Source organism: Callospermophilus lateralis, chromosome 2, assembly GCF_048772815.1.
Source record: "Callospermophilus lateralis isolate mCalLat2 chromosome 2, mCalLat2.hap1, whole genome shotgun sequence".
Taxonomy (NCBI): domain Eukaryota; kingdom Metazoa; phylum Chordata; class Mammalia; order Rodentia; family Sciuridae; genus Callospermophilus; species Callospermophilus lateralis.
In genome coordinates, this window is record NC_135306.1 from 138,571,653 (window position 1) to 138,585,227 (window position 13,575).

Genomic DNA, 13,575 nt, shown 5'->3' on the forward strand with positions numbered 1-13,575 from the left:
ACTATCTAATTCTCGTTTAGCCAGTTCTATGAGACAGTCAGACTCTGAAGAGGATCTGGATGTTATAGACTGGATGTTATAGACTGTATAGTGCAAACACTACATCTAGACTGAATAGAGAGATACAAATGGGCCAGACTATTCATAGAAGCCTCATCAGTGGCTGTATGACATCTGGGCACATACAACTGGTTTAACTGAAGCCCCTGAGTTAACCAGTGAGTTGATACCTGAAGAAAGCACCTGAGCTTTATGAGCAGGAGTTTGAGAAGTGAGTTCCTGTGCCCTAGAAAGAAAACTCAGCACAGGCCACTGACCTATGAGGGATTGAGAGGTCAGCAGACTAGCTACCACCCTCTTCCCAGCACTGGTACTCCTGACGCCATGGGTGTGCTTGCCCCGGAACTCAGACAAACAGGGAAATTCAGGAGGAAATCCGAATGTTCTGAAGTGTTTTCTGTCTGGCCTGCACTTGCCATCAGAGCAGTAACTGAGGAATGGCCACATTTTCCTGGGGCTTTGTTTAGAAATTGCTACTTCCTGTGACAATCTTGCTAAATTGATGGGGGTTTTCCCCCAAAGGCCAAAATGCCAGTCACAGGAGCCTGCCAGTCTGGCTGCCAGGCAAGCACACCAGGGAATCTCCCAGTCTGGGAGCTGGGAAGGGAAGCACCTCAGAGGTCCAGCCTCACGCCCTGGGCTGGAATCCCTTCCATGACTTCCTTGCCAAGTAGAGCTCCAGGGACCACAGAATCACCTCTCGTGACCAGCGGCCTTTGTCTGGAGTGTTTAAAATCTCTGCTTTACATGGTACTGAAATCTGGGTCTCTCTGTCTTCCACCTCTTGCTCTGCTTTTTCCCTCAAGACTTTGCAAAAATAGGTCAATTTAATTCCTTGTCCACCGAACAGCCCTTCTATGAAATGCATCGCTGTGCTTCATTCCACTCTGTCTTCTCATTCTCAGATTCAGCATCCTCTCTCTCCAATCCACGGATTCCAGCTTCCTCACCAACAGTACATCCTTGTGGATGCCTCCCCAACACCCACCTCCCTCCTTCCCCCATCCCCCATGAGTCATTCCCTCAGATAATCTGTGGCTGAGCTGGGGCGTGACAGCTCATATCTGTCCCATAGTATCTGACCTCATTTTCACATTCCAGCTGAGCTCTAGCTCTCACCCCCTCCCAGGCTCTCCCCATCCTCTCATCCCTCATCCCTCATCCCTCATCTCTCATCTCTCCTCCACACTGGGGAGGAACCATACTGGTTCCTTTATTCCATTATGTACCCCTCTCATCTCCAAAATAAATCTATCCTTCAGTCCTGCATCCCCCAGTGGCTGTCACCCTGCCCTACTTCAGAGCCAAATGTTGAGATTCTCCGACCCCAGAGAGATGGCCTCTCCCTAAATCCATCCAAACCCACTTGAACAAAGTTCTTTCTGCAGAGAATCATGTCCCTCAAAGTGTGCTCTACCATATGTGGGGATGAGGAGTAAGCAGAGGTGCAGCAGGGGAAGGTCTCTGGTCAAATAAGCTTAGATAAGGCTGGGTCAAACAGGTTTCTTAATGCAGGACTTTTCAGAGCTTTTGAAATACATTATATAAGCAATACGTAAGATAAAGAGCATTTAAACTTATTTAACCACAGAATCTCTTTCTAAGGGCATCTCAAGGGCCCAGAGTTTAATGGAATATGTAAAATTTTAAAAAGTCCTAGAGTTTCATGGTTCTATCAGCTCTAGTTCTTGGAAGGAAAGAGAAGAGATGAGAAGAAAGAAACAAGAAAAATGGGTTTCTGGGTGTGTTATTCTCACTTTACACACTGCTGTAGAAGTCTTGCATGTGTTTTGCATTGGAAGAACAGAGCAGACGCCCATGGATATCTGAGTGGTAGCTTTTAGTCATTCTATTTGGAGACAGGCTGAGCAATTTCACCTGCTCCTCCCAGGTCCCCTGTGTTTATTCAGGCCTGAAAGAGGTCAAACTCAGGTGTTTGAAAGAATGGTGGGTCCTGACCTCTGGAACAGAGAAACCAGGTCTGTAGTCCCTGGAATGTTTGATTCTTGCCAACAGCCCTTGCTCTGCATTTGGTCAGCTTGTGAGGGGAAAGGCAGAACACCTCTTACCCCCGGGGGGCTGTATCCCAGGTATCTGGTGTCTAGCTCTGTTGGCCCTGACCTAGGTCTCATCACACTGTCACACAGCTTGCTAGGACACCAAGACTCAGGTTAAGATTTGCAAATTTTCTCTTGCCTTAGCACTGAGGAGGGGAAAAAAATCAAACATCCATCCAACATCCTCTCTTTAAGTGAGCTCTAACCTTAGAATGCCTTCCCTGCGGCTCCAAGGCCATTTCCCAGCTGAGTCCCTGGGGTCAAGAGGTCTGGACTGCTCCATGTGGCTTGGGAAGGTGCCCTTTCTCCATTTCAGGAATTATTCACTGAAGAAGCATCAAATGTTCCTCCACTGCTGCCAGGGATACAAGGTGAAGAGTTCAAAGGTGGAAAGGGGGACAGATACCCTGGAACCTCCCCGGTAAAGGGCAGATTCTGAAAGAACAGGAGTACAGCAGCACATAGTCAGTTCTAAAATCAGGAAATTGCCCAGAGCCCTGGGTAGGGGTTCCTGAGCAGGCCTCTTGGGAGGGGGCCCTGTGACTGCTCCCACAGCCCTGGAAGGTTGCCGCCTGCTGATCTGGTTTGGGTAAGCACAAAGAGGACTCTAAGACACCCACTCTCCAGATTTTCCTGCCCCCTGTTGCTCATGCTAAGAAGGGTCAGACTTCCCACTTAGTTTCCCAGAAAAATCTGAGTGAAGTTCCTAGCATGCCCACTCCAACCCCAGACACTAAGTAGCTTATGCTCCTCCTCCAGCAGGTAGATCAGGAGGTTGATAGAAGACCATTTTCTGTCTCCCTGTTTGATGTATGTTTTTCCACGTGGAAAAAGAAACCCAGCTTTATTACCTGTTTAATTTTATCTTCTACAAATCTGTATTGCTTTTTAAAATTAAACAAAGGCAAATTCTGTAGTCAGATTAGAGCCAAATCCAAATTCCAGCTTCACCACCTACCAAGTGCAATAGTGTAAACAGCCCCTAGGCAAATAACATTCCTTCTCTGGAAATGGCAACTACTTCATAAGGTCATGCAGTGATTGAAAGAGTGATATGTAAAGAACTCAGTGTAATGCCCAGCAGATAATAAATATTCAATAAAGATGATCATCTTTTTACCATTGTTCTTAGTATTTTGGCAAGTATATAAATTAATTGATAACTAACATTTAAACTTATGTTATGAAGATAACCTATTCAGATGTATATGGATGAATGGAGACAAGTTTTTTGATCTGAGTCATTTAGATTTTCACTCTAAGCTTTTTTATCTTAACTTTTAATTAGTTTACAAATTCATGATGCTACATTTTCACCAGCTCCTTCATTATCTACACTTTCCTGAAACATTGTTGAATTATAGCATTGGCTCATCACCAGTGCTCAATAAATGTGGATGGATAGCAGAACAAGGGGTGGATAGAAGATGGTGGATGGACAGTGCTGAGACAGTGACTGAAGTAACCACTCTTGATCCAGACTGGCTTGGTTTCATGAAATGCTATAAGGAAGAGGCCAAGGGACTGGATGATGTGATTAAGGACCCAGAGGTCTTGATGCAGAGCAGAAGTAGCAAAAGCGAAAGGAAGTAGAGGCTGCAGTCAGAGGCTAGAGGGGGACAGTGTGAAATCCCAGAGCAGGGGTGGTTCCTGGTAGTGGAAGGCCCAGGGAGCAGCCCTGGAGATGTGTGTGCAAGGACACGGTCCTAGAGGTTCTGGAGTCCTAGGAACTCAGTCTGCATCATTGGATGGTTGGTCCCTAGGCCTTTTGTGCAATTCCAAGCTGGGACTAAAGTGGCCTGAGTTAATGAGGTTTTACTCTATATTCTATCAAATTGTTCCATCAAAAGGAGGAGAATTTCTTATGTAAAATTAAATTAAATATGAAACAGTAACAATACACTGCACAATAGTATTTATAATGCTTGCCTCATTTTTACCTTGGCAAATAAGTGGTGGTGTTGCTTAAAGGTCATGTGTGTGGTGTGTGCAAGAGAATGTGCCCCACTTGCTTTGCTGTCTGACCTTTTCAGTGTTTTAGCCCCAGGCTAGTTGTGAAGCAATGTTGGAAGTCTTATATACAGTAAATTGTCACCAACAACCAAAGACCTTCTGTCCCCCACTTCCACTTCAAATACTTGAAATTCATACGCTGAACAAAAATTCACAGTAAATTTTGCTTGGCAAGCATGGCATTAAATTTGTGCATGGGAGGTTTTATTTATCATTTCTAGTCATAGTACAATTTTCCCTCAGTGTCCAAGGGAATTTGGTTCCAGAACCCCCTGTGGATATCAAGGTCAATGGATGCTCAAGTCCCTTATATAAAATGGCATAGTAACCTACCCACATCCTCCTGAATGGTTCACAACATCTCTAGACTATTCATAATACCTTATACTACATAAATTCTATGTAAATAGTTGTATACTATATCATGTAGGGAATAATAACAATGAAAAAGTCTGTACATGTTCAGTACAGATGCAATTTTTTAAAAAATATTTCCAATCTAGGATTGATTGAATCCACAGGTGCAGAACCTGCAGATATGAAGGTATTATATTGTTGAGTACTTATGTATCAGGCACTGTTCTTGGTACTGATTGTTAAAGGATTGTCAAATCATGGAGTGCATTACTGAGAGAAATTATGAGACGACTTTCTCTTTTAAAACATTTTTTAAATGACAATCCATATTTAGTTATGCACAGAGACAGAGAGATGGAAATGTTAATGATTATACCTAATGATTCCAAGATGACCCCAAAGAGATACATATTATAACCCTATCTATGACTGTCCTACTGAGGTGCCCAGGGAGGAGTCATAAAGTCAACTCAGGAGCTCACAGAAGTTCAAAGCAAGTGCTTTATGCTTTCCATGGTCCAACCCAATATCTTACACTTCATTTCCCTCCCAAACTCTTTTCTAGAGTCTTCTGTAACTGGATTTGTGATTAAATATATATATATATATATATATATATATATATATATATATATATATATATATACCCAATATTCTCATTCCTCTGACAACTCCCTGTCTTCCTGGTTTTGTTGAAATTCAGCTTTCCCCTGAGGCCACTACTTTCCCTATAACTTCTCAAGGCTGTGTGCTCTCTCCATCCAAGGATATCTTCACCTAGGAGCTGGGCTGAGTATCCTTTCTGCTACTGTTACTTAATAGCATCTGTGACCTTTTCTCTCTCAAAATCTCCTGTACAAAGAGAAAATAGCTGAACTGTAGGTCGGGAGACAGCAAGCCCCCCACCACTGCCACACCCTACCCTACCATCCCACCACAAACCCTCATGAGCACTTACTCTTCATTGTAGATAAGAATTATGGCTAGAATGATTTCAGTCTAAAATCAGCCTCAGACTATATATAGCTAATAGTGTTATACTGTATACTTGAAATGTGCTAAGAAAATGGACCTTAAGCTTTCTTACCCCAAAAATAATTTTAAAAAGATAACCATGTGAGGTGTTGACTTACTTGGTTGTGATGATAATTGCACAATGTAAACATACATCAAATCATCATGTTGTACATCCTAATATATACCATTGTTATTTATCAATTATACATCAGTAAGCTGAAAAAACATATCCTCAGCTTTTAGTCCTCAATCAGAGCACAGAAAATGGTCAGGCAGATATTGTGCCCACTGACCAATAAGAAACTGAGGCAGAATGAGGGAGAATGAGGGTGACGTGACAGGTACAAGGCCACTCAGTTGTCAGGCCTTCAAGCCTCCTGATCCAAGCCTGGAAATCTTTAGCACTAGATTACAGCAAGTCACCACCGCTTCGTTTCCGCCCCTGTAACATGACCCCATTTCCAGTGCCTCCAAGAGCAGCTCTGACCAGCTAAGAATCTGAAAAAAACCATAGCAGAAGCAAATATTTACCCATTCACTGGCATTTGTGCTGGACAGGGTAGGCTGTGCCGAAAATTATGAGGGCTGGAGAAACTGCTTTCTGGATCTTTCAGGGCAATCCACTCCCCCACAGGCACTAACCTCACCAGAAAGATGCCTCAGGAGCATAGGAAGCCTGCCACATAGGTGGCCCACCCAATTCTTCATCTCAAGAGGGCTTCAAGCCTGTGGTTCACACCAGGTTGGAAATAGCAAGCCACTTCTCCCTATCACATACCCTGACATTCCTGAATTTCATGTAGATCAATCAGGACTTTTTTCTCAATGAACATGATCTCAGGTACCATTACTCCATCACAAATTGACCCATGAGATGAAAATTATTTTTTGTCCATGTGTTAAGTAATTTTAAAGAATTCATACATGCCTGATTCCATAAAGACCAAGACACCAATAAAATTACCAAATATCAGAATCAAAGAGCAAGCATGAAGTAAGAGGGAAATCTGTGGGTAGAAATCTCAGACTAAGGATGCCTATTGTAAATAGATGGGAATTTTGCTCTCAGCTTCCTGACAGACAACAAATATTAAAAGGAAAAATAGGTTATGAAACTCTAATTAACCAAGCCCCCCTTCCCTTTTTTAAGGAAGATGGGAAAATCTAGGCAGCAATGCCTCACAGATTTCCAATAAGGCCCATGAAGCAGCTTATTGGGCATTGTCTTCATTCACCAAGGCAGCGTTTCTCAAAGTTCTCTACACGGCAGGATTAGAACAATCTGGACTGCTGGTTAAAATGCAGATTCCTGAGCCTCATCCACCTTCTGAGTGAGGCTGTGAGATGGGCCTGGAGATCTGCATTTTAAACGCACTCCCTACCTAATTCTCTTCTACTTTTGCAAATTGGAGAACAACATCACCAAGATGTAAATAGATGACAATGGTTTCACATGCTGGCCTTTCCCAGCCTTCCTTGAATCATGTCAGGAACCAATGACTGAACTTTGAGGAGTCTCCAATGATGGAACTCCTGGCCTCCGGATCTGGAGAGGGAGATACTTAGAGGCTGCAGAAGCTCCCCAACCATCTCTGGTGGGGAAACCTGGCTCTATTTATGCATTTGAGCATGGAGTGGGTGAGCTTTTCTGCTGAGATACCAGATGGCAAAAGGCTATAGACAAGGCAGCTCAATCTCAGCCCTCCTGGCATGCCCACTGTCTGCCGTGGAAGCCCAAGGGAGCCACCAGTCCACCTTAGATACAGTGATGTTGGCTTGGCTGACAACTAAGCCAGGTGCCCCTACTCTCTCCTTTCCCTATCCATATGATGGGACAGGCAGAACTCCAAGCCCAGGAGTTCCAGATCCAGCCAGATGGCAAAAAAACCCAGATGAAGGAGCCATGTTTCCCTCCACCTCCTGTTTGGGCCTACCCACTCTCCCATGCAGGCTGTGACATGCAGGGATTTGTCTTAGGGAGTCAGTCATGTGCTCCTTCCTCTCTCTCTCCACAGGTTTGGAATAAATTGCCTCATTCAATTTGAAGACTTTGCCAATGCCAATGCCTTCCGCCTGCTCAACAAATACCGCAACAAGTACTGCATGTTCAACGATGACATCCAAGGTAGGCTTCCACCCTACAAAACCACTGGGGACTAAAACCTGCCTTTCCACAAGGCTCACCTGGATGCCAAAGCAAGGCAGAGGTGTCACCTCATAACTGGTTCATTCCAAGCAGCTGTCGAAGACAGAACATTAGACTTAGATTCAACTCCCACTTGACTAACTCTTAGTTCTATGACTTTGAACAAGTCTCTTAACTTTGCTAAGCTTCAGTTTGCTTATCTACAAAATGGAGATCATTACTACTTCAGAGGTAAGAATGATGTGATTTAATGAATGTAAGAAATTCCAAACAATGCTGCCATTTACTAGTATTTGAATAAATCCCTTCTCTGACCAATTTTATTCTCTAATCTATAGAGATGACAACAGTCACCTCAGGAGAGTTTTGTGAAAATTTAAAGAGCTGATATATAGAATGCACTAGTACCCAGGACTCCATCAGACCAAAGCATCCATTGCCCCCCCTCCAAAAAAATGGTCTTTCACAACCATAATAACCTCTTGGATTTTCCAAATACAAGGAGTATTCCAATCAAGGAGTCGAGACTATTCCTCCCCAGAATTTGGCTGGAATATGTGCTGCTGAAAGGATAAGCCTGAGAGGCCCTGGCACCAGGGACCTAGAGCACTTCTTTTTTTTTTAATTTTTTAATATTTATTTTTTTAGTTCTCGGCGGACACAACATCCTTGTTTGTATGTGGTGCTGAGGATCAAACCCTGGCTGCACGCATGCCAGGCGAGCGCGCTACCGCTTGAGCCACATCCCCAGCCCCAACCTAGAGCACTTCTAAAGCCAGTGTGAAGCATCTTCTGTTTTAGGGTCCACCTGGCCACCTATTATAAGGCCCAGAAATACTTGAAGGCACATGCTTCTTGCTATGGAGGTGCCAGTATCTGAAGCTGGAACAGGAAGGGTGGCCTCCCAAGGATTATCTCATCCAATCCAGAAGTTCCCAGTAAGGAGCACTGGGAACCATTCCTAGCATTTTGTAAGGTCCAAGAGAACATTTGATGGGTCCACATGGGTTATTATTTAACAAATGAAGTCTGACAACCAAAACCTGTTAAAACCAAAGACCCACATCAAATAAAAAGAATGAGTTGGTGGGAACAGGTCTTGGTCCCTGAGAGTAAAACATGGGTCAACATCTCGTTAAACACGTTTCCTCTAGAGTCCCAAAGAGGTCTCAACTTTTCAGCAATCGAATTCCCTAACTCCCTAGACCTGAGGGAACAGCCGAGATGAGCTAGTAAAACTAGTTAAGGTTATAGTTGAAGATTTATGATACATCAAGCACTGTTTTAGGAACTTTATACATTTAATCCTATGAGGTTTTAGCATCTGTGTCTTGTGAATGAAGAAACTGAGGCACAGAGAGGATGGTAACTTAGCCATTGAGCGTACAATTGAACTTTGAACCCATTCTTTTGGAATCTAAATTCCAAGTTCCTAACTACTTACTATGCCATTCTAGAGTTTATACTCATCTTACAAAACCAAGAACCTTGTGGTCCACATGTGAGGTATAAGAAATGTGATAAATTAGTTTTTTTGATTTTTGATTTTTTTTTTTTTTTAGATTTGTCGTGAATTTTCAAGAGGTAGGCTAGCATAGTTATAGTACATTGTTAGATAACTAAGTTCAAATACTTGACTTCAGTGCCTGAAAAGTGAGCGTCCAGAGACAGGGAGACCCAGAAAGGCAAAGCTGGGCCATAGTTAAGCCCCTGTCCTCGCAGCCTCTCCATTCTGTCTGCCCCTCACCCTGATGGCTGAGCCTGGGACAAGGCAAGCCCAGCCTCTCCTAGACAAGCCATCACACAGACAGGAGAGTCCAGTCTGGCCATCTTCTCACTGCCTGCCAGGACCTTCACTGTCAGTCCAGGGGAAGGGCTGTGCCTGTGGCCCTGGAGGAAGCACCTGCCAGCTAGCCCCATCATGGCACTCACCCATGAGTCAGCAGCAGGATAGCCATCCCGTGCCTTTGTGCTGCCTAAGCCAGAGGGGAGGAGTAGAAAACAAGTCCATGTGGGCGGCACACCTGGTGCACAGACTCCAGATGTACAGACACACAGCCCTGTGTGTATACATCCTCATAAACGTGCACAGGAGCATACCCAGCCGGCCCTGCCATCCGTCAGCTTCCATCTGCCCCACACTACTGCCAGAATGTAACCCTAAGATGGAAACACTACTCTGCTACCCCTTGTTTGTGCGAAAGTTCATACTCCTTCACTCAAGTCTCTGGCTTTGAGCTCTCTCCTCTGTCCTCTGACTCTCCATTTTCACTCCTATAATCTCCTTACCAGTGATTCCTCTCTGCCAGGTGGAAGTCCGGCTCACTCTTGCCCATCGTCTTTGCCTGAGTAATACCTTTAGCCCTCAAGACACAGCTCCAGGTCTCCTGCCTCTGTTCCTCTGAAACAGAAGGTGTTCCACATTGGCTTTAGAAGTGCTCTAGGTCCCTGGTGCCAGGGTCTCTCAGGCTTATCCTTCCAGCAGCACATATTCCATCCAAGTCCAGGGAAGGAATAGTCCTGATTCCTTGGTTGGAATACTCCCTGTATTTGGAAAATCCAAGAGGTTATTATGGTTGTGAAAGACCACTTTTTATTTTTTGGCAATGGATTTTTCGGTCTGATTTGGAGGCCCACTCAGGTGATACTTCTGTACAATCTCTTCCCTCACTGTACCTGGGAGGCCTATATTGTATTGTTTCCCCTACAAGATGATAAACTTCCAGTAGTAGCAACCAGATCGTATCTCTTCTTGTTTCCCAGCTCCCTGCACAAAGCCTGGCACATTATAAATGGTACTAAATGTTAAAAGAGTGAGTGAATGATGTCTCCACATACAAATGGACATTCTCATAATTTCACCTACTCATTCATGTGGGCATGTCTACACTGGACACCTGCCCCCACAGCTTCTCTCTTATCCCAGTTATCATACATATACTCATGTATAAATGCACCCCCATGTGCTCTCATGCTCAGATGTATGTATATATTCACATGTGCACACCAACATGCACACATAGGGAGTTTTTTTCAAATGAAATCAATTCATTTTGTTTAAATTTGTTTGTTTTTATGTCCTACCTATGAACTCCCAGGCAAAGCCAAATGGAATAGTTTTCTGGGCCTCACAGAAAAGAAAAGAGAGTTTTTCCATTCTTTTATCAGAAATAAAGACTGAAGTCATTCATCTAGAACTCAATAGAACCAGAATGGCAGGAGCTCTATTATTACTCCAGCCTTTGATGAACACAGCCTGATATTTAGGTATAACCATATAATTAACAATAAAGACATGGTCATGGAGATACACCACCCAGATACTCCTTCAAGGAAAGAACTGTTACCCCAACTCACTACAAGGTTATTAGCACATCATGTAGAGGCTCAGCTATAGAGATCTACCTTGCCCGTGGTCCTACCTGGCCAGAAGCTACCCTTACTCAGTGATAAGTGAATACCAAGGCCCAACCATTTCAGTATGGTGCAGGACAGAGCTCCCAATGGGGGCCAAGATACTAGGGCCTACATCATAACTGAGCTTCTCTCTCTGTCTCATGTTGCTTCCTTCCCCACCCTCTTAAAAACATCCTGAACACTCATGTCTCAAAATCTTCTTCCCAGAGGATACAAACTGTGCCACATAATGCATTTTGCATGGACATGAAATTTCAGGTTTCAGAGTGCTTCTTGTCCATACTATATCACAAATTCTTGGCCATACCCTGCCTCTCCTCATGGTGGGATGTTGCCTTCCCACATCACTGACGAGGACATTAAAGTACAAGCGGTGAAATCTTGTTTCAGGTCACTTATCAAGACAAGCAAAACAAACAAAACAAAGCTGGGACTAGAACCCAGGTATTTCTGACAGAATACTCTCTCCATGACATCAGGGTACCAATTGCTCCCCAATATGTGAGATGATAGGACAGATTCTCTTGCTGAGGGTTCCATTCCAGACTCACATACTGTAGGAACTGCTACTCCCTCCCCAGTAGCATGCTGCTGTGATCCTCTGAATGTGTGAACTAGGACAGGCCTAGTTCATCCCCATAGGTCCTGGAGACAGATTCTCAGAATCTGCCTGGAACCCACACACTGCAGGGATTAGAACCAAGTATCCCCCATGAAAATGAGACCATGCTTCCTTCTCTGAACACCAGCCTGGACTCACATTCTCGGTGAAACAAAGAAAGAACTGAAGTCCTCAGGAGCCTCCAAGGCTGAGCTCCATGAAGACAGGACTGTGGCTTGGTGCTGCATAGGAACTGGGACACATTAACTGAACTGTCTCCCAGCAAGACCCACTGCACCATGCACCTCAGAAGCACTGCCCCCATAGGGCTGGCCACAAGGCTGAGCCACTGCACTTGGGGGTAAGAGCTCCCCAGGGCTTTTAGTTGTCTTCTCTGCTCCCACCCCAACTCAGACTCAAGCATCGGGCCAGGCCAGGCTGGTCCTTGGTGAGCTGGGCTGCTGATGCTCTGACTCATTGCTGGCAGCCTCTTCAGGAATTTTGGAATAGGCAGAATCTCCGGTGACTTTTGTTGTTTCAGCTGGAACCAAAGAAGCATCTCTACTCTTAATGGGAGGAAAGAGGCCTGGAAGGGGAAAGGCAGTAAGAATGGTCATGCTGGGGGCAGGCCAGTTTTGACCTTGGCAAGGAGAGCATGCAAGGAGCCAGGTACTAGGCCAGAATGCTGCTGGCCTACTGCCCTTGGGCTGCAAGTTGACCACACAGAGTGGCTGGGGACAAGAAAGTCTGGTTGACTTATCTGCTCCAGAGGATCCTCTACCCCACCAGCCTTCCCTGGACTTGCCTTGGCCCCAGTCCTTCCACATCCCTGGAGCCAGAGAGCTTGTTTGTCAGGGTGTCCTTTGCTACATTAGGCCTGTGTCACTCCCCTTCATACTTTTAAGCCTTAATTTGTGAGCCTGGATGTTCAACAGTCAGACGTTGGACAGAGGCAAGTCTAGATCTGAATCCTTTCCATTTTGTGAGTGTGACCAAGTGGCCTAAATTCTCAGAGTATTCTTTTCCTCACCTGCAAAATGGACAAAATGGTGTTAACAGCCATGGCTACCAATCAGCTGGTACCACCAGAATGGCCTGGATGCTTTCCAAAGGTCAGCATCTGTTCTGGTTAGTTGACACCTGTGCTACTTCATTGTTAAGTATTTCCAGTATCACTCTCCACTTACAGTACCAGCTGTGGCAAGGATTGTAGGTATGTGTAGGCAGGGACAGGCATGTAGCAGTACTCAGCTTGTGGTGCATAAGAGACTCTTGACATTGAGGTATGAAAGGGAGAGAGGATGGAATGAGAGCCCAGACAGAAGTTCTGAAGGAGATGAGGAGAGGCCCAGTGTGTACACAGGACACAGGAAGCCTGAAGGAAGGGCAGGAAGGCCCAGCTCACTTTTCTCCACTTCCCACATAAGCTGTATTCCTCCAGCACATTACATTACTCATTGATCTGTGAGTTTTCTGCCAAGTCTATAATATTGATTGTGCTTATCCCTCTGCCTAGAACTCTCTTCCCACTCATGGCCAATTTGGCTTGTCCTTAGTAGCTCAAGTATTACCCCCACCAACCAGGATACTGCATCCAAGGCCATGTTACAGATGTCTTGATGACCCCACCTTCTCGAGCTCTCAAAAGTGGTTCCAGGCAGTGGTTGCCCACTTTGCAGGGTGCTTCACAGTTCCATGGGGCCACAAATGGCCAAGAGATGTGAATCATATCACTGAAAGATGACACCCTGGGTAGGGATGGGAGAGGTCCAGTTGGCTACAGATGCCATGGTAGGAACAAGCAGAATGGCTGGTGTGTTTTGTTTATAAATAACCAGTAGTTATTTATGGTTGTCAAGGGTCCACTGCCTTCCTTTGACCCCACTTCACACATCACATACTGAGAA

General features: G+C 44.8%; 1 protein-coding gene across 2 annotated transcripts in view; it reads left to right on the plus strand.

Annotated features, from left to right (window-relative positions):
* Window positions 1-13,575, plus strand: part of Me3 (malic enzyme 3) — a 194,142-nt gene that overhangs the window by 159,486 nt on the left and 21,081 nt on the right. For both annotated transcript variants that reach the window (XM_076846550.2, XM_076846551.2), the window contains one exon: window positions 7,520-7,629. In XM_076846550.2, coding sequence (XP_076702665.2) covers window positions 7,520-7,629 — 110 coding nt within the window. The remainder of the gene's footprint in view (window positions 1-7,519; window positions 7,630-13,575) is intronic.